Source organism: Phascolarctos cinereus, unplaced genomic scaffold (genome assembly GCF_003287225.1).
Source record: "Phascolarctos cinereus isolate Bilbo 61053 unplaced genomic scaffold, phaCin_HiC Scaffold_726;HRSCAF=1367, whole genome shotgun sequence".
In the NCBI taxonomy this organism is placed as follows: Eukaryota; Metazoa; Chordata; class Mammalia; order Diprotodontia; family Phascolarctidae; genus Phascolarctos; species Phascolarctos cinereus.
The window spans coordinates 125,093,433-125,115,219 of record NW_027556098.1 but is presented as its reverse complement, the minus strand read 5'-3'; the positions used below and the strand labels follow the sequence as shown (position 1 = coordinate 125,115,219).

Sequence of the window (21,787 nt, the reverse complement as noted above, 5' to 3'; positions counted from 1 at the left end):
CATCTACTGCCCCCACCATCACCCCTATGCACAATTCTTATACCCTGAAGATGAATATGAAAATCCCAAATTCTCCCAGCCCTCCAACATAGCTCCTACTGAAACAAAACAAAAATATCCAGGAGTTTCACAGGAAGCGGCTGTGGCAGATATACAGGATGTTTCCCTTTTTTCACATATGTTCAAGGCACTCCTTTTTTACTTGCTATTTCAGAATGAGAATATTTTGGCAATAGCTTTTTGCAGACTTGTAATATGATTTTTAGAAGTGTATTCTGACAACTGAATTCCTCTAGAATAAACAATGAAGACTTTCCATGAAATCTGACTAATGAGATCTGACATATAGCAGAAGTTTACATTCTACTTAAAATATACTGGTCTTGCTAATGCAAAGATACAAACAACTTTAAATGACAATGCTTTTCAAAGCTTATCAAATAAACACCTGCAACATAAATACTTCCTGAATAAGCTTAAGTAAAAGGATGTGGTTAAAAATTACACCAAAACAGAAGAACTGCCACTGCTAAGAGACTGAGCCCTTTCAGATTACAAAAATCCTACCCCAAAAACATTAAAACATAACTAACTTTACTAAAAACCTTTACAGACATTTGTTTGGGGATAGGGGTTATATCTCAGAATTTAAGAAGCATATAGTCATTTGCTCCTGAGAGGGGTTTGGAGTCTAGATCATAGTGTACACGTATGTGCTTAGTAAATGCTTTTGGAGATGGAGAAAAAAATTGAGACAGGAGAGCTGGTTTCAAGGTGGGAGGAGGAAAATGATAAGTTTAGTCCAGAACATGCTGAATTTGAGGTAATGACAAAGTATTCAGAAGGATTTTATCTCCACTGAAATGTCCTATATCTGTCAAGGGAACTGCCATTCTTCCAGTCTGCCAGGTTTATAATGTTTATGTTGCACTCTTCATTCTGCCCCACCCCATATATTCAATCGATTGCTAACTCTTGTCAATTCTACCCTCCATAACATATTTTGCACCAGACCTCTTCTACCGACAGAGCCACTTCACTACCTTAAATTCAAGCCCTCAACACCTCTTGCCTAGACTATTACAACAATCTTCTAATGGACCTCCCTGCCTCTTGTTTCTCTCCACTCAAGCACATCCTTCATATTGCCTCCAAAATAATTTTTCTAAAGGCCAGACATGAGTATGTCAATCCTTGGTTCAGCATCAATCAAAACATTCTAGGATCTGGGGATGAAAATACAAAGAATGAAACAATACCTACTTTCTCTCTTTTTTTTAAATGATTGGGTCTCTCCTTTATCTTGCACCTGCTGCAAGTACAAGGATGACTCATCAGCTGATCCAACTGAGACCAGCTTTGACCTGCTCCATTTCTAGTCTGAGTTGGCTCACCATGCCTTAGACAACCTACTGATCGCTCAATACTTGGCTGGGGGGGGGTAGGGGAGGTCCACCCACCATATTAATGCCAAACAGTTCAGATACCCAATCAGCTACTGCAACTCACAACTCTGGAGCTCAAAAGATCAGCCAGCCTGGTAGCTGGGCTTACAAGTATAAGCCATCAAGCCCCTCCTCTGATCAACAATCCCTGCTCTTTTAAGGAGTTTATATTTTATGAAGAAAAATCAGTGATACCCTATTGCCTCAAGAATAAAATACAGTTTATTCCATCCATATCATGACTTTTCCCATCATGGTTTCAATATATCACAGGTTGGCATAAGAAATTACATGGGAATTTTTGGAGAGTTTTGAGAAGGCCAGCAGACAACACAGAAGAAGGTTAGAAACTTAGAAATGCATAAAATATATATATAGTATTGTATAATATCAACATATTTTATCTTTTAATACCATAATAATTCAGACTTCTTCTCTGGTACAAAAGAGGGCCAAAAAGTTTTATGTGAATTTTCTAGATCACAAGGGTGCTGCACTCCTAACCCCCACAATGTGGAAGGGATAACTATATAAATACCTCTAAATGACTTTTAAAAGTTCCTCATAACCTCTTCTTCACACAAAATATTCCATTCTTCCATCCCTGGGCCTTTACAATGGCCATCCCCTCTATCGCCAGAATGAACTCCCTTCTCAACTCATAGAATTCCTTTCCTTCAAGAATCAGATAAAGTCTACCAGAATGGCTCTCTGAACAAGAAGCAGACTGCCTTGGCCCCATCAACACCGGAAAATTTGCACCAAATCAAGTAATGATCAAGAAATTCAACGAGAAACTAGAATAAATGACTTCTTCCTCCCCATAAGTGCAGAAAGTAAGCCAGAAGCCAAAAGGCAATAGAAAAGGAGGTGCCCTACAGCAAAATGAGTGCCAGCACAATGAGAGATGACTAGGGACCACATGTAATCTGAAAAGCTTTTAAAGGAAAGAAGAACTGCGGGCTCTTCTAAGAAAACTCCAGGATGGGGCCCCTGGAAATATGAGAGAATGAATATATATAGGCTAGGGATATAAAAAGAGGCAAAAGACAGTCCTTGCTCAAAAGGAGTTCACCATCTACTGGGGGAGACAACATGCAAATAAATACATATAAAGTAAGCTACATACAGGATAAATAGAAAATAATTAACAGAAAGAAGGCATTAGAATTAAAAGGGGTTGGAGAAGCCTTCCAGTAAAAGATGGGATTTTAGTTGGGACTTAAAGAAAGCCAGATAAGTCAGCAAGCAGAACTGAAGAGGAAGAGTATTCCAGGTATGGGGGAAAGCCAGAGAAAATGCCCAAAGCTGAGAGATGGAACATCTTGTTCATGCAACAGCCAGAAGGCCAGTGTCACTGGACTGAAGAGTACATATGCAAGAATAAGGTGTAAGAAAACTAAAAAGGTAGGAGAGGACTATGTTGTGAAGGGCTTTGAATGCCAGAGTATTTTGTACTGGGGGGAGGGAGGGGAGGAGGAGGAAGAGAGAAGAAACCTCAGGAAGTGGTGGTCAGCTCAAGAAATCAAGGGACCAATCAGAATTAACAATCTCACCCAAAAAAGCAGGGTAGGGGGGAAGGTCAAGAGAGAATTTAAGAATCATTGAATTCCCTGAAAATTATGACAAGAAATAAAGCAGAAAAAACAAATCGAAAAATCCACTAATCACCTTCCAAAAGGAATCCCAAGAGGAAAAGTCCTGTAAATGTCATAGGTAAAACCCAAAACTCTCAGGTCAAATTAAAAAATAAGGAAAAAAAATACTGCAATCTTTCAAAAAGAAGCAGTTCCAGTATCGAGGATCCACAGTCAACAGAAAAGAACTAGCAGCTTCTACAATAAAAGAGAGGAGACCTTGGAATACAACATTCCAAAAGGCAAAACAGAATTACAACAAAAAATAACTTTCCCTGAAAAGGTGAGTATATAGTCCTACAAGGTAAAAACGGACTTCTAATGAAATAGAGGACTTTTTTTTTTTTAGTGAGGCAACTGGGGTTAAGTGACTTGCCCAGTCACACAGCTAGTAAGTGTCAAGGGTTTGGTCTGAGGCCAAATTTGAACTCAGGTCCTCCTGACTTCAGGGCCGGTATTCTATCCACTTCACTACCTAGCTGCCCCGAAATAGAAGACTTTAAAACACTTCTGATAAAAAGACCAGAGATAAGCAAGAACTCTGAAATGGAAACACAAGAGTCCAGAGAAATCTAGAAAGGCAAATTTATTTTAACAATTGGAGGGCATTGTGTGTAAATATAGTACTAAATTCTTATAATCAGGGAAAGTGAAAAGAATATAGAAAGACTAAGTGTTGGGATAATGGACATCAAATGAACTTCACTCTTACCTGAAATGAACAAAGGAGCGCTGAATACACACACACACACACACACACACACACACACACACACACACACACACACACACACACGCACACAGAGTTTGGTAAAGAGATACATCAAACACAGGGTTGTCGAGAGGCTCAAATGAGATAAATGGAAAAAAGCACTTAATACCGGACATAGCAGGCACCATATAAAAGTTATCTATTATTATTGACTTACCCAAAGCCACACAGTTAGCAAGTGTATGCAGGTGGGGTTTAAATCCTGATGTCCTGACACAGCACTGGGCCTGGAATCAGGAAGACTTGAGTTCAAATCTGGCCTCAGGCATTTACTAGATGTATGACTAGGCAAGTCACTTAACTTCTTGTTTGCCTCAGTTTTCTCAACTGTAAAACTGGGATAATAATAGCACCTACCCCACAGAGCTACAGTGAGGATCAAATAAAATAATATTTGTAAAGTGCCAGGCACATAGTAGGCACTATATAAATGCTTATTCTCTTCCTTTCCCCACTATACCATACTATTAGATACCATGTATCTAAAAAGAGGAGTTTGACCTAGATGATCTCTAATGCCCCTTCTAGCTCTGACATGGAAGTATGAGAGACTTGGGATCAAATGCCACCTCTACTTTTGTAGTACTAACCTACAGACTTAGGCTCCCTGGGCCTTGGCTACCTTATTTATAAAATGAGGGGTGCTGGACTAGATGGCTTCTGAGGTCTCTTCCAGAGCTATAACTATGATCTTAATTCTACGATGTATATGACAAAAGAAGTCCTGCAGTGTACTGGAGGCAGCACTGAACCCCTGGAAGTGAGGAGGTCAGGATTTAATCCCCCACTCTATGTCTCTGACCTTGAGTAAGTCATTGAGCTTCTCTGGGTTTCAGTTTATTCATCTGTGAAAATAAGACAGAGCTTCCATTCTTCTATAAAATGATGTTTTTTAAATGGAAAAAATATTCTGGATAGAGATTTAAATAAGTCTTTATGAAACAAGATTTAAATCTGATTGTATGAACTGTATCTTATATTTGGCACAGAAGCTTAGAGGAAAAAGAATGATACTGAATCAATGATCACAAAATCACTATTTCTATCAAAATAGCAGGATAACAGGTAACTCTTCTAGCTGTGTTCATAGGCTTTTTTTCTAACACTGTGCATAAGATATTACTAACGGTAATCAAAAGTGAAGAAATGAGAAGATGCATAAACATGGCAGAGATAGCAACTGAAAATGAAAGAGTAAATAAGCAAAAAGTTGAGAATATTTACTGTGACACAACATAGGGGATCCAGAAATTTGTGTCGCATATTTAGTCTATTCCCAGATTTATATGTTTCTATGTAGTAAGATTTTCTATAGAATGACAGAATCTCACAGTTAAAAGGGTCCCCAGAGGCCATCTATTCCAACCCATACCCAAACAAAAATCCCTTCATACAGTCAATGATAAAAAGAAAGGCTCCATATGCAACAAAATATTTATAGCAGCATGTTTTGTAGAAGCTGAGAACTGGAAACAAAGATGCCTATCAGTGGAAGAATGAATAACAAACTGTAGTAGGTGAATTTGATAGAATGATTGATCACTATAAGAAACAATGAATATAGAGAAGCATGATTAGACTATAGTAATATGAACTGATGCAAAATTAAGTAATCACAACCAGGAAAACAATATATACAGCTACAACAATGCAATTAGAAAGAACAACAAACACTGGAAATATCATGGTGCAATAGAAAGATTATTGTATTTAGAGTCAAAAGACTTGTGTCTGAGTCATTCCCTAATTGATAAATGGTCAAAGGATATAAACAGGCAGTTTTCAGATAAAGAAATTAAAGCTATCTATAGTCATATAAAAAATGCTCTAAATCACTACTGATTAGAGAAATGCAAATTCAAACAATGGGGTACCACCTCACACCTATCAGACTGGCTGATATGACAAAAAAGGAAAATGACAAATGTTAGAGAAGATGTGGGAAAACTGGAACACTAATGTATTGGTGGAGTTGTGAACTAATCCAATCATCTGGAGAGCAATTTGGAACTATGCCCAAAGGGCTATAAAACTGTGCATACCTTTTGATCCAGCAATACCACTACTAGATCTGTATTTCAAAGAGATCATAAAAAAGGGAAAAGGACCCACGTGTAAAAAAATATTTATAGCAGCTCTTTTTGTGGTGGCAAAGAACTGGAAATTGAGAGGATGCCCATCAACTGGGGAACAGCTGAACAAGTTGTGGTATGTGAATGTAATGCAATACTATTGTTCTATAAGAAATGATGAGCAGGCAGATTTCAGAAAAACCTGGAAAGACTTAAATGAACTGATGCTGAGTGAAGTAAGAAGAACCAAGAGAACACTGTACAATAACAGCAACACTGTGCGATGACCAACTTTGTTTGACTTAGCTCAGCAATAAAATAATCTAAGACAATTCCAAAAGACTCATGACTAATGTGAAAATACATCTAATAGGACTGTACATGTATAACCTATATCAGATTGCATGCCATCTGGGGAGGAAGGAGGGAAGAAGAAAAAAATCTGGAACTCAAAATCTTATAAAAGTGAATGTTGAAAACTATCTGTACATGTAATTGGAAAAAAATAAAATACTGTTAAGTGGGGAAATTTTTTTTTAATTTAAGAAAAAAAAAGACTTGTGTTTGAAATCTAGCTTTGCAACTCACTACCTATGTGACCATGGGCAAATCATTTAATCTCTTTGGGCCTCAGTTTCCTCATCTGTAAAATGAGAAGATTGGATTAAATGTCCTCTAACGTCCCTTTCTAGCTCTACATCTATGATCCTACAAATACTATAAAATTATAATGACCAAGCTTGGCCCCAAAGAAAAGACATGAGATGACACCTTTCCCTTTACTTTGCAGAGGAGGAAGACTATGGATATGGAACACTTCTATATAATGTCAGACTTTTGGTTGGATTATTGAACTGCTTTCTCCTCCTTATTTGTTATAATAAGGACGACTGTCTGGAAGGAAGAATGTTCAGGGATATATTGAGAAATGTAATGACATTAAAAAAAATATGAATAAAAGTATCTATTAAAAAAAATAATCCCAGGACAGCTAGGTAGAACACTTACTAGCTGTGTGACTGTAAATCAGTCACTTAACTCCAATTGCCCCGCCAAAAATAAAATAAAATAAAATAATTCCCTCTACAACAAATCCAATAAGTGTTCATCTAGTATTTGCTTTTAAGACTTCTAGTGAAGAGAAACACAGTATCTATACCTCCTGAGTCAACCCATTCACTTTTATAATTCTAATGGGAAAATTTTCTATCACAACCAGCAGAAATCTACTTCTGTGCAACCCTTGCTCCCCCATCACTCCTTGTTCAACACTGGACAATCAAAACAAGCCAAATTCCTCTTCTATATGATAGTCATTCTCCATGCTAAACACATCTAGTTCCTTCAAATTATCCTTTCATTGACACTACATTAGTTGCTGTATTCTCGATATTATTCAGTTTATTAATGTTCTTCCTAAAATGTGATGGCCAAAACTGAACATAATAATCCAGTTGTGGCCTGACCAGGGCAAAATAGAGACTATAATTTTCTTTATAAATATTATGCCTCTCAATGCAACCTAAGACTGAATTACATTTTTTTGGCAGCTGGAACATACTTGAGCTATACTGGTTTTTCAGTACTCTAAACTCTCCAAACCTTTTACAGATGATCTCTTCCCTAGAGGTGGGAACTCTTCAACTAGAAAGTAATGTAGTGTGCAAGGACCATCTCACTTTCGTATTTGCATTCCCTGGGGCTACCCCAGTTCTGGCAAGTGGTAGACATTCAGTAAATGCTTATTGGCTTTTTTCCTTCCAAAATAGCCAATTCGTTCACAGTACCTCAGCCTTAGCTCAGGGTTTTGAACACAGCAGATGCTTAACAAACATTAGTTGAATTACCAAACTCTCATATAAGATTGTGGAAAGAATAGCACACTATGTGCTGTTGACAGAGCTGTGAACTAGTCCAGCAGTTCTGAAAAGCAACTTGGAATAAATTATCCTTATCTTTTGAGCAAGATATCCCACTATATCTCCAACATATCAAAATAGTTACAGCAGTATTTTTTTTTTGTAGTATTAAAGAACTGAGGACTGCTAGGTGGCACAGTGGATAGAGTGCGGGCCCTGGATTCAGGAGGACCTGAGTTCAAATCCGACCTCAGACACATAACACTTACTAGGTATGTGACCCTGGGCAAGTCACTTAACCCCATTGCCTAGCCAAAACAAAAACAGAAACAAAAACAAAAGAACTGAAAACAAAGTAGATGTCCTACAGTAGGAGAATGGCTAAACAAACAGTATATAAATGTATGGAATATTACTGTGCTGCAAGTGAAGATACATATAAGGAATACAGGAAAACATAGGAAGAAATTTACAAACTGATGCAAAATGAAGAGAACCAGGAAAACAATGCACATAATAACTACAACAGGATTCAATAACTATAACAGCCTAAATGAAAGAACAACAAAAAATTGAAACAGAATGCCTGTAACTGTAATGAAGAAGTCCGACCTCTGAGAAGAGATAGGAGAATCTATCTCTTTTCTTTGAAGACTAGGGGTTTATGTGGTGTGGACAACTACATATAATGTCAAGTTGAATGATGTATTTATTAATGAATTTTAATTTTTTTTCCTTTCTTTTTACTCTGTTGTAAGAAATGATTTTCTGGAAGAAGGCAGGTAAATAAAGTGATATAAAAATAAGGCATCCAATAATTTTTTTTGCAAGAAAAGTTCCCCTATTCCAAACACAGGTTGGTCCAAATGAGATACTATTTATAAAGTTATTAGCATAGTGCCTGACACATAATAGGTGCTATGTAAATGCTAATTTCTTCTTCTCTTCCCCTATCCCACCAAGGTCTCCATCTGCCTTCTGGGCTGAAAAAAAGAAGTAGGCCAACAAAGAAACAGGATAAATTTAACCTAGAACAAAAGAAAATCATTCCAGACTTGGAAGACTCAAGTAGCATTACAAAGAAACCAGAGGCAAGTTGTGAGCTTTCACAAATTAAAGCAAATTAACTTCCTTCAGAGGACATTTCTTTTTAATCCAAACTAGGAGGCAGAAAGGGGAAACAGATGATCCCCCTAGACCTTTTCTAAATCCCACAGATCCAAGAAAGTTTGCTTTAACAGGTATAAGCCATCAATATAGAGCTGCTAGACTTACAAAGATTGGTCATGATGCAACTTGGGAAAAACCTTGCTGCCAAGATGAACTAGGGGCCACTAGTTTGCACAGTGGATAAAGCACAAGGCCTAGAGTCAGGAAAACCTGAGTTCAAATTCTTGGTCACACACTTACCTCTGTGATCCTGGGCAAGTCAATTAACCCTGTTTGCCTCAGTTTCCTCCTCTGTAAAATGAACTGGAGAAGGAAATGGTAAACCACTTCAGTATCTTAGCCAAGAAAACCCCAAATGGTGTCACAAAGAGTTGGACAGGACTGAAACTGAACAACATAGAACAAGATAAACTTTAACAGCTTCCTATCAATAAAATAATCTCATATTAAGTACCTACTATACAGTAGGAGTCATTGAGATATTTAGTAGTGCTTATCTATAAATGTGTAAAATGTACACTATAAAAATATTCTTTGTGGATTGCCATCCCTTTGGACTACAGTCTTGTTAAAAGCAGCCATTTTGGAATATTACATAAAACACTGCAGTAGTAGTAGTAGCAGTAGTAGTAGTAGTAGTTGTTGTTGTTGTTGTTGTAGTACTGTTACATAATGTATTCCTTAGAAGTAATAATAAACAGTGAGGTTTATAAAGGACTTGGTGCTTAAAAATGATACAAAAATAAGCTATTAATTAATAGGTGCTTAGCACAGTGCCTGGCACAAAGTGGGTACTTCATAAGTGTTTGTTGTTTGACACTCAATTCTTCAGAAAATTAATAAATTACATAGGGCAAAACCACTTGAGACTTCTTTCACATATGATTCTATTCCTATCTTCTGCCAAGGCCTTCTAGTTTTAGCATCATAAATCATAAAAAGACAGCTGAAAAGGACCTTAGTTTTTCTAGTCTAATGCCCTCATTTTATGATGAGGATACTGTCTAAAAAGTCAAAATAAATTCCTAGAAGATAAGCAGATAGTAAGTGGCAGAGTCTGAATATGAATGCAGTTCCTCTTGTTTTAGATCCAGTGCACTGTTGTTTTCGACTTTAGGTGACCTATCATCTAGAGTTACCTAATGTCTAGGTAGGGCTAAAAGTAAAAAAAACACATCACTTTTAAATTATTCTTTTGCAAATCCCACTGTTTCTTTCAGGACTCCTTTGGTAGAGTTCTTAGCCCTAAATCATTTTTCCCAATTCCTCTGAACTTTAGTCTACAACCAAGTTTCTGGTACTAAGCTTAACTTTTATGCAAAGACACACAAAACTCACAATAGGTGCATCAAGAGCATCTATCAAATGACATATTCCCAATCTACACTACCAAATAAAAGTACACACCTTAAACAACATCCACCAAGGAAGTTTTGTGGCACTATTTCAATGAAACATGCCTTCCACTAGTGATAAATGTATTGGGGGCTCAGGATCCACCAAAACAAATAAATAAACAAATAACAAAAAAGACTGCCGGGGGGGGGGGAGTGAAGTAAAAGCCAGTTCTGACGGTTTACATTTCCCAAAAGGGAGCAAGTCTCCAAACTCCCTTCAACCACAATAAACCTATGTAAGTTCCCCTATCATATCCATCCTCACCTTCCCCTTCTTTCCCAGGATAGCATACTATATTTCTGATTTTAAAATAGATATACAACAGAACTTTTGAAAAGAAAAACTGGCACACAATCTTTCCCCTATCAAAACTCCTTTCTTAAATCCTCTACCTGCTAATGCTTTCCCCTTTCAGTTTGACTTCGCAGACGCTTGTCTTTCGCAGGTATGTACCTAGAGGAAAAGGGCTGTTCTTAATCTGGGGTCCGTGAATTTAGTTTTTTCAAAAATATGTTTATAACTTTATTTAAATATAATTGGTCTCCTCTGCAAAGTCTTGGTTTTTCATGCATTTAAAAGTATTGTTCCGACAAGGGGTTCTAAGACCCAGACCCAAAAGGGGCTTAAAAAAAGGTTAAGGACCCCTAACCTAGATACTGTCTTCTCCGTAGGAAAAGAAGCTCCTGGAGAGCGGGGACCGTGCGTGTGTTTGGGGAATTTGGGGTTGTTTTGGTTTGGTTTTTGACTCTTTGATTCCCAGGCGCTCAGCACAGTACCCAGCCCTCAGTAAACGCTTGTTGACTGACTGACTGACTAACTCGTCTCCAGCCCCAGATGGTCCCAGACGGGCGGAGGCTTGGCACCTCTCGCCCCTGGACTAGGAGTGACCGATACTGACACGGAGGGAGGGACAGACGAATGGATGAACGGTCGGACAGGGCGGGGAGGAGGCCTGCGAGCAGCCCAGAGAGGGCGGGGGAGGGGGGAATTGCGAGGCGAGAGAGGGAGGGGGCGGGGAACGGCTGTCTGCAGTCTGGCTGGGAACCCGGCCGGGCCCCCAGCCCTGCCTTCCCCCCACCCGGGGCCAACTTCAGGGTAGTCGGGCTACCTGCCCGCGAGCCGGCCCCGCACTTACCCCGCAGGGCCGCCGCGGTCGCCGCTCAGCCGAGGAGCCGGAGGGGAGGAGGAATCCGCTATCGCTGCCACCGCCGCGGAGGGGATGGGGGATGGGGGAACGGCAGTTACCGGGCAGGAGGCCTCGGCGCCGCCGCGTAGCTCTAGCCCGAGAGGGAGGGGGAGGGGCACCTCGGCGAGAGGGAGGGAAGGAGGGAGGGAAGAAGAGCGCGCACGGGCGCGCGCACGGTGCTCACTGGCCCCCGCCCGCGGCAGCCTCGCTCCGATCCGTTTGGTTGGCTCCTCCTACCCCGCCCCAGCTCGGCACCCCGCCCCCAGGAAACTCCCGCCTGGCTGTAGGAGATTGGCTCAAAAACGCTGACTCGAGGAGTGCTCAGAAAGTGGGAGGGGATTGGGCGGAGCTGTCTGTCAATCAAAGTCGCCGGGCACGCGCGCGCGTTGGGAGGGAGCCTTAGTGGTGGCTGGGGCTTGGAGGAGCCAGATGTCATTGGCTCAGTATCTTACCTTGCGGTTCTCCGTCTGGCGGTAAGAGCGAAAACCGAGACAGGGCAGCAAGCTGCTTCTTCATCGTTCCTTAGTTGGGTCTGATAGTTCCTTTGGGCTCTCAGTCCTCTCTTCCCCAATGGCTGCACCACTGACCTTGGCTTGTGTCCGCACTGGGTGGCCCTTGCAGCACCGGGGCAGAGAGTCTGCTGTATCTTCATTCTAGGCCACCTGGGGAGAGTCCGGACGGTCGAGCTTTTTGGTAGAAGGAGTAGGTCGCGAAGATGGAAATGTGAACACATCTTCAGTTGAGCCCAGGCAGGCGGGCACCCTTATTCTCACCCCCATCTCGTCGACCAGTACAGCAACAAAAACATATGAACTAAAACAATACGGCCTGTGGTCCAGGGAGATTTACTTCTTACTACCTCCAACCTAAACAGCAACTTCCTTTTTTGCTTAAAAAAGAAAAAAAAAAAGCAGGGGTTGGCGGGAGAACGAAGCCAAGACATTTACCTGACAAGTGAAAAAGCTATCAGTGACTTGGTCGTTATATCCTTTCGGTATTTCAACTCCTGGCACCTGCTGGGCCGGGGTTTTTTTCCACATCGGCGCCTGCTGTTTTCCCTTCTCCCACAATCCTGGCTCGGATCCAGGTTTGCAAATTTAATGGGTATCACCGCCTGGGAGACTGCACAGCACTAAAGGGGACGTGCTCAAGGGATTAAGAGCCAGAAGGGCCTTAGAAATCATCTTGTCCAGTCCCTTTTATTTTGTGAGTGAAGAAACTAAGACCTGGGGAGATTAAATAATTTACCCAGGTATTTGGACCTAAGTCAAGTTGACAAGCATTTACTAGAAGTCTACTGTGTGTGAAACACTGTGCTAAGGGCTGACTTCCTCTATGTCTGATAATTGCCAAGATTTAAACTACATCTCTTGTAATCCTGTAGTTCCTCCACCCAACATCAGCCCTCATAGAAGCAACTGTATGAAAGATTACTCCTGCTAAAGGCTGGTCTCAGTTACCTATGCATTTGTTATTTCTTGTTTTATTTTGCCCCCTTATCTTCTTTGGGACCCTCACTGTAAAGAGATAGGAAAAGCGAAAGGGGAGGGGGCAAAGCAAGGGGAAAAGGAAAAAAAAAGAGATAAGGAGTTATGCATTGAATACTTTTACTGGAAATATGTAATACTTGAAAGTAATAGAACTATTCTGGGGTAAAGACCTTTACAAAGTATTCTCTTCTTTACCCCTTAATTATCTTTTGTGGGTTCTTTTCCTATCTCATATTCTTCCTAAGCCTGTTCCATATTCATACCACATCAGAATCCTCTTCCCCAATCAAGAATAGTGCTGTTTGGGCTAGGCGGTAAGGACTGTCTAGAGAGGGAGGATGGTTGAAATCAGAGCTAAAGAGAAGCTTTGGAGCTAGGCAATTCACCCCTGCAGAATTGTAGGCAATGGAGCATAAATTTAGACCCCAGAAGATACCTCAGAGGTCAGCTAGTCTAACATCCTTATTTTACAGATCAGAAAACTGAGGACCTGGGAGGTTAAGTTATTTGACCAAAATGCCGTAGACAGTCAAAAAACATTTATTAAGCGTTAATTATGTGCCAAGTACTATGCTAAGTCCTGGGGACATAAAGAAAGAAAAAAATGCCTTCAAGAGTATACATTCTAATGGGAGAGACAATATGTAAATAACTAGGTGCATGAAAGACATATAGAGAGGTGAAGATAACCTGAAAAGGGAAAGCATCAGCTGCTCTAGGGGTGGGAGGGAGGTCAGGAAAGTCCCTCAGATGGTAAAATTTGAGCTCAGTTTTGAAGGAAGCCAGAACTACACTTTAGAAAAATTACCCTAACAGATGAGTGGGACTCTAGTAGGGAGATACTTGAGACAAGGAGACCAATCAGAAAACTATTGAAATAATCCAGGTGTAAAGTGATATGGTCCTACACCAGAATGAAAGATCTGTGAGTAGAAAGAAGGGAACCTGCAGGGGTTAGGGGGTTTGAAAGGCAAAGAGGTTATAGGATAACTAGGATGATGTTCATTGCTATCCATAAGTGACAGGAACTAGGAGTTAGGAAGGTAGAAAAGGAATCCTTCTGATTTCTCCTTGCCTTGAATTATACAGTATATTTGACCTTTTCATTCAGAGGTGGGACCACTGGTGACAAATGCTAGTAACCAATTAGAAGTAACTGGAGGAGCCTCATGACTACAAAGAAGCAAGGAAAAACATGAACTATGCAAAGTGAAGTAAGCATAGCCAAGAAAACAATATATACAGTAACTACAACAATGTGAATGAAAAGAAAAACCACCACAAAATAATCAAAAATGAATGTTGCAAAATTACAAAGAACAAGCATGGTCCCACAGAAGAGACATAAGACATTTCTTCCAGTTCCTTTGAAGAAATAGGAAGTACACAGGTACAAAACCTAGTATATATTTTCAGACTTTTTCAGTGTATCATTCAGTTTTGTTGATTGCTTCTTTCTTTTAAAAAAAATCCTTTGTTATATGGGATGGTTCTCTAGGAGGTGCTAGGGAGGGATGCTAGAAGAAATACAGGAGATGTAAAAACAAAAGATATATTAAAAAGAGAAACGTGGGGATGAGGGGAAGTAACTGAAGGAACTAAGTGGTCTAGGAAAACAATGAGGCCGGGTGCACTTTATGGAACTAAGGCCCTCCCTCTCTGAGGTTCTTAAAACCCTACGATGAAATAGAAAGTAGTCTAGCAATGATAAATTTAAATCCCATGTTTTATAATATTACATTTTAATGTGTTTTGTAATGATTAATTTCAGTTGTAAATTTATTAAATTTGAAAACACTATAATGTTTATTTTATATGGTGTAATTCAACAGGCCTATATGGCCGTTTATAAAACAGATGCCCTCCTCTACCTAGTGTCCTTTTCCTCTTCTTCCTTTTACTGTCATACTTCTTCAAAGGCCGTCTGCTGTTTCTATTTCTTCATCATCTATTCATTCCAAAACCTGACAAGATAATGGAAAGAATACTGGGCTTATGTTACCTTTATGATTATGGGTTTAATTTCTCAGGGCCTCAGTCTCCCCATCCACATATTAGGGATAATAATATTTCAACTATTAACCCTCACAGAATTGTCACAAAGAAAGCTCTATCCAGGTGTAATTATTATTACCTTCTGCCCTCAGCATTCTGCTCTAACTTATCTCTCAGAGGTCATCAATGATCTCCTAAATGTTACATCTAATGACCTTTGATCAGTTCTCATGCCCAGTTTGCCCTCCAGCAGTTAACTACCCCCTATTTGAAACTCTTCTCCTGCTATCTTGTTTTTCTTCTTTCTTCAAGGTTCAGGAATAGGCCCCCTGCTTGCCTCTACGTATACTGTATCTCATACAACTTAGCCATGCTCATTGTTTCAATTATAACTTCTATGTAAATGGCTTCCAAAAAGAGGTTTCCAGTACTCCTCTAAACTACATGGCTATCTTGCCATCACCTCAAGTTCAAGATTATTTTGCACATGGTAGGCATATGCTCAATAAATGTTTGTTGAATTGAACTGAAAATGAATTTATCATTTTTTTCCAAAAAATGCCACCCCAAGTCTTCCCTACTCTTATCAATAGCACTATCATTTTTCCTTCATAAAGACTTGCAACCTCTCCCTTGCCGTGTATATCCAGCTAAACACTTAACCTGTGCTTAACCTGAACCTGTGATTCTTCCTGCCTAATGTCTCAAAAAAAAAAACCCATTCATGTAAGTTTATATAAGATTTACAAAGAGCTTTCCCTACAATAATCCTATGAGGTAGGTAGTATGTTTAATATTATCCCTGTTCTACAGATGAGTCTGTGACACAGAGAAATTAAGTGACTTGTTTAAAGATAACATAGCTAATGGTAAGTGAGAAGGAATTGGAATCCATGGGTCTCTTGGTCTTAAGTTCAGTTTTTTTCCCTTGAAGCTTTCCTTCCCTTTTCATACTTTATCATAGGAGCAGGAGGTCAAAGATTTAGAGATGGTAGGGACCTTAAAGGTCATCTAATCCAACCCTCTCATTTTTACAGTTGAGGCTACTGAGGCCTAGAGGAGTCAAACAACTTTCTTGAGCTCACACAAGCACTAAGTTGCAGAGCTAGAATTTGAACCCAGATCTTCTGACTCTAAATTCAGCATTCTTTATGTTGTCCCACATCTGAATTATTTTAATAGTCATCCTAGCTAGTTTACAATCACAGAATTATAGAACGGGAAGTAACTTATGAAATAATGTGGTCTGACCTCTTCATTTCACAAGTGAAGAAGCTAAAGCTCAGAGAGGCTGTAAATGGCCAAATGTCACAGCTAGTTAATGTCAAATCAAGGCCCAGAGCTCAGGTCTTCTGACTCTATCCCAAGTTTTTTCCATTATATGAAGCTATCACTAGTTTCACTAGTCCACTGTCTAGTGTCACTCTTTCCATCCTCCATGTCAATGCTACATTAATCTTACTAAGTATGGTTTTCATTGTGTTACAATAATAATACTAAAAAAATACTTAATGCCTCCCCATTGTTTAAAGCAATGTTCTCAAATCCAAATTTTCTGCTTTTTAAAATCAATTTAAACCCAGGAAGACCTGGATTTAAGTCTCACTTCTTATACAGACTGACTTTGTGACCCTGGGTAAGTCATTTAACCTCTCGGTGCTTCTGGACAACTCTCTAAGACTATAAACTTTAGAGACAGTGCCAACTGACTTGATAGAGGGAGTTTCTTTCTTCAGGAAATTCCCTATAACCATGAAATCACAGGTGTACTACCTATCACTATCCTCTAAATTAATAGCACTTAATATATTTGTACTATTATCTAGTCCTTTATTTCACCAAGTTTGTTAGCCAGAATTCATATTCTTCTGAATTATAGAACAAAGAACAACATAATATACCTTAAATAACAAAAGGATTAGTCTGAGAACCCTGGCCCTAAGAAAATATACATTTAAGGCCTTCTACTATCTGCCCTCTACCTACCTTTCCAAATTTTATCTTTTCCACATAAACAAAATGACCCAGCCAGATTGGTTTGTTAATTCTCTCTCAGATACACCTTTCATATTTCTACTTCTTCCTCTCACAATGTGTAATGCTTTTCCTTCTCCTCTCTACCCATCCAGATTCTCCCATCTGTCTAGCTTTACCTCTTCATGAAGACTTCTCAGTCTATTCTAGCCCACATTGATCACTCACATTCCAAATTCCAATGGCACTGATTATCTGTACCATTCATATGGCACTTCATTCATGTTATTAATTTTACTTTGCAAAGAACTCCCATTGGTATTGGGGATCACAACAAGGCAATCACCACAGATGCCACTACTGACAGTAGGAGCCAAGTAGCTGTAAGCCATTCATCCATCTACCAACAAAAATGCAAAAACAGCTGTAAATTATTTTAACTTTAATGAATATGTTTTGTTTCCCAAATAAGACTATTTATACCTTAAGCACAGGACCACTCCTCTTATTCTTGGTTGTAACCTTCATAGTACCTAGCACAGTGTTTTTGCTTAATAAATAAATAACTAGATCAATATTATTAATGTCAAATTGATATCTATTTGATAAACATTTATTGAATGATTAAATAAATGTACCCTTTAACAGGTCATAAATTAAATTTTTGAACATATAATTTAAGTTCAGTAGTAAAGAGGTCTTTTCAGAAGAAATCTGTGGTGGATCCCTTTATTGTGTTCAGTCATTTCATTTGAGTCCGGCTCTTTGTGACCCCATTTGGAGTTCTTAGCAAAGATATTAGAGTGGTTTGCCATTTCTTTTTCCAGCTCATTTTACAGATGAGAAACTGAGGCAAACAGGGTTAAGTGACTTGCACAAAGTCACACAGCTAGTAAGTGTCTAAGGCTGGATTTGAACTCAGGAAACTGAATCTTCCTGACTCTGGGCTCTGCACTCTACCCACTCTACCACCTGGCTGCCTGGTGATTCTCTTTATAGAGTGAACAATGATTTTGTAAACTTCAGATATTTTGCAAATTCAAATTTTAGTATTAGAAGAATGGTACTTAAAGTAAGACAGCTTTGCACTCCCTTCCCTACTGGCTCAGACTTGAAAGGGTGAGAAAATCAACCGAGCATTTATTAGTTAAAAGTATCTTAAATGCACCTCATTCAGAAAAATGTTGAGTTTGTTTTTTTAATATTTTTATTTATTTAAAGTTCCAAGGCAGGAATCAAAGAGTTTTAAAACTGGTGGGGGGGAGATATCATCTACCTGAACCCCTTCATTTTACAGATGTAGAAACTGAGTCCCAGAGAGGTTGTGACATATCAAAAAAGTAACCATCTGGCATAAGTACCCAACTCTCTTGACTCACAGTTCAGTGAGTTTTCTATGACCTCATTCTGTTTCTGGGAACTCAGCTGTCAACTGAAAGTTGAAATGAGCAGGATTAAATATCTGAAATAAAGCATTATTATGGCAAGTCAGACAACCCATTAATTATTGTAGAATAAGGAACACCTCTGCATTCTCATTTCATTTTCAAAAAGTGAACTGTGGGCTGAAGTTTCGTTGTAAGGTTTCTACTATTATTGATATATCCTATCCGTGCAAATCCAATAGACAGAACAGTGTTTTAACTGAATTAATAAGAGTGGAGAACAAATGCATTATGACACATTAAAATATGCCTTTGAGACTTTTTTGGTTCCCCTGAGGAAAATCTTTAAATAACATGCCACATTAATTTACTCCTTTGCTATTTCCACTTCTGGCATCTCTGCCAGTTGCTTGGAGCATTCCTTCTCTTGCAAGATAAGAGGGCAGTAGCCAGGAGAGATTTGTAAACCTGTGAAGCTAAACGGAAAAGAACACTGCCTCAGCAACAGAATAGTGCATTGGATCCACAATGTCTGTGCAAAGACTAATGCATGCTCCTCCACTAGTCATGGCAACCCTGACAAAGGAAAGACCCTGCAGGTTTTTGCTGTGTCTTTTACTTACTGTAACCTAAGTTAAATCAGTGAAAAGCCTCCCTTCCCCACTACCTTCTGACCCCAATCACACTACATCAGTCCCCTACTCTGTACTGCCAATTTCCAATTTAATAATGCTAATCAGTGGGAAAAATCAGGTTTTATAATTAGAACCTCTTTTTACAGCCAGCTTTTCAGGAATGTACATTGTGTATATGAAGAGATTCAGGTATAATGTTGAAACAACTATGGCTATGAAAGGTGCCATGATACCATTTAATTTTTTCTAATTTATAAATTTCAGTAAGCTTACATTTTCTTGTAATTTCTATTAGTGCAGAAATCGATGATAACTAAGGCTAGGGTACTTTTATAACAGTTATCCCTCAACTAATAGGTGTTTTTAAAAAGACCGAAGTCCACAGTATTTCACATATTTAATATTTGCATTTATAATATTTTAGACTAATATAAATCTTTCTACATTTGCATATTTTTCATCTTTTTACAACTATATATTATATAGAACTCTGTCCATTATACAACACAAAAAAACATTGATACATGAATACAACATGGCAGTGCACATAATTCAAACGATTCAGAACATGAAAATCAAGTCTTATTTAATGGGAGAATCTAGTATCTCTTGATAGTCCTCCCTTTTTAACTTTCTCCAGTAAAGTTTATAACCAGCAAGGATAAAAACACTAATCATGATGATTGCCCCTCCAAAGACATCATAGACACTGGGGAAAATGTGTAGCACTAGAAGCTGTAAGATCATAGCCACCACAATCTCAAGGTGTTGCACTGTGCTAACCAGAGCTGGATGGAATTTATCTAATGCATAATAAACTCCCAGGAAAGCTGCAGTAGAACAGATGCATATGGCAATGAGATATCCCCAGGTTTCTCCATCTAATGGGATGATGGGTTCTTGAAGAATGAACATAGTGGATACTCCCCAGACTGTCCCAGTCCAACCAAAGGTAAATAAGGCAGTCCACATACTGATCTTCTCCCTGATGGACCTGTATACTATCATGGAAAGAGCAGTGGTCAGTCCTGCCATTACTGTCATGGTGTAGCCAAATGCTTCTTTCCAAGCATTCAGCAAAGAGTTCTCTTCATCAACAATGTTGGGAATCATGACAAGGCAAACACCCAAGATACTGCTGACAACTGTGGCCATATCAATGTAAGCCATTCTCTCATCTACCAGCAAGAAGGCTAAAATAGCACTAAATACAGTGGTTGTTGCTCTCCACATAGTGGTTCCATTGCTAGGAGGAACTATGGAGAAAGACGTATAAGCACAGGTGATAGAGATGACATTGCATACACCATAGAAAAAGAGCCTCAGTCTATAGCCTCTGGGTCCAAAAGGGGGTTCTTGGTAGTAACACACAACCAACACAGAAAATACCTGTAAGACAGATCGAATGAAAATCAGTTCTAGAGATGGCACTTTGGAACGATCAGAAACAAGTCTAGTGATAAGGGCCACACATCCATGAGCCAAAGCAGATCCAAACAACACTATCCAAGTCTTTCTAGACTGAAAAATATTTCTTTCTGCAAAGCTGTGAAATTGTTCAATCTCATTGACTTTTGGGTCTTCAGTTGGTGGGGTTCGACTATCCATGGTCCCAAAGAAAGTTCTTCCTTTTCTTTTCACTTCACTCAGAAGTCCTTTCTTTGGATTTTCCTCCATAAAGTTTCCATAATCTTCATTTATTTCTTCATATCCACTATCTCCTGGTTGGGGGTAATGAGAAGTATATTGTACCATCACTGTGTTGGGGTGTATTTTCACACGTTTTTTAACAGGATATTTTTTGGAGGGAGAGGTATCCATTTCTTCAGATAAATAGATCTGCACATGAATAAAAAAAGAAAAAAATAGATTTATGCTTTTGCTCAGTTGAAAATTTAATCAATATGATATCTATATATCAATTCATTGGCGGAGAAATAGCTGTTATATCATAAGTGAACTGGCAGTAGTAGGGATTGCAGAAAAGTCTCTAGCTAAATTTGCCTTTAAGAACCATGAACTCTATGGAATGAGTCACCCATTTTTCTCCTCCTACCTTAGTCATCTCCTATAGTGTCTTTCTTTAGCACTCTAGATCTTTCTTTCTTTACATCAACAATTCTGGTCTACCTTCAACCCTTACTTATCTAATCTTTTCCTTACTGGACATATTCTCATTCCAAATTTTAATCTCACTTTATGCAGCCCCACTCCCCACCCTGCAAGGTAAATACATTTTAAAAATAGCAAATTATACCAAACCTTTTCTTTTTCCTGTTGGGTCCATTATGTCTGTATTATAAGTTCCAAATGCCCAATCACTCTCTCATTCCTTCTTGAAAACATTGGATATACCAAGATCATACTTGGGACGTACATAAAGAAATCTTACACCTATGTGTGTTGAATAACTAGTAATGATATTTGCATGCCTGGTTCTCCCTGAGTTAGATTCTACTTAGTTCACTAGATTATGGTGAGAAAAGTGACATGATCAGACCCTAGCTCTAGGAATATTACATTGGCAGCAATGTGAAATATGCATTTGAAAAATGTGCACATTGTATCGCTCCTTTAGAATGTAAAGTCTTAAGGCCAGAGTCTTTTTCTTTTTGTTTAATTTTATTTTATATTTGGGGCAGCTAGGTGGCACAGTGGACAGAGCACCGGCCTTGAAGTCAGGAGGACCCGAGTTCAAATACAGCCTCAAACCAAATACTTGGCACTTACTAGCTATGTGACCCTGGGCAAGTCACTTAACCCCAATTG

The 21,787-nt window shown here is 39.0% G+C and overlaps 2 protein-coding genes across 7 annotated transcripts in view; both read right to left on the bottom strand.

Annotated features, from left to right (window-relative positions):
- Positions 1-15,528, bottom strand: part of NCK1 (NCK adaptor protein 1) — a 78,450-nt gene extending 62,922 nt beyond the window's left edge. Inside the window, exons 1-3 of one of the 5 annotated variants that reach the window (XM_078146775.1) lie at positions 11,489-11,715; positions 10,746-10,806; positions 9,196-9,258 (exon numbers count right to left, since the gene is read on the bottom strand). The gene's annotated coding sequence lies outside the window, so the exon portion shown is untranslated. Of the gene's footprint in view, positions 1-9,195; positions 9,259-10,745; positions 10,807-11,488; positions 11,716-11,991 lie in introns of those variants that run through there. The other 4 variants (XM_078146777.1, XM_078146778.1, XM_020986105.2 and 1 more) reach the window with 4 other exon arrangements.
- Positions 15,529-18,187: 2,659 nt separating this feature from the next.
- SLC35G2 (solute carrier family 35 member G2) overlaps positions 18,188-21,787 on the bottom strand; it is a 59,090-nt gene continuing 55,490 nt past the window's right edge. For both annotated transcript variants that reach the window (XM_020986101.1, XM_078146774.1), the window contains exon 2: positions 18,188-20,857. In XM_020986101.1, the coding sequence (XP_020841760.1) occupies positions 19,601-20,839 (1,239 nt within the window). In that variant the 5' untranslated portion in view covers positions 20,840-20,857 and the 3' untranslated portion in view covers positions 18,188-19,600. The remainder of the gene's footprint in view (positions 20,858-21,787) is intronic.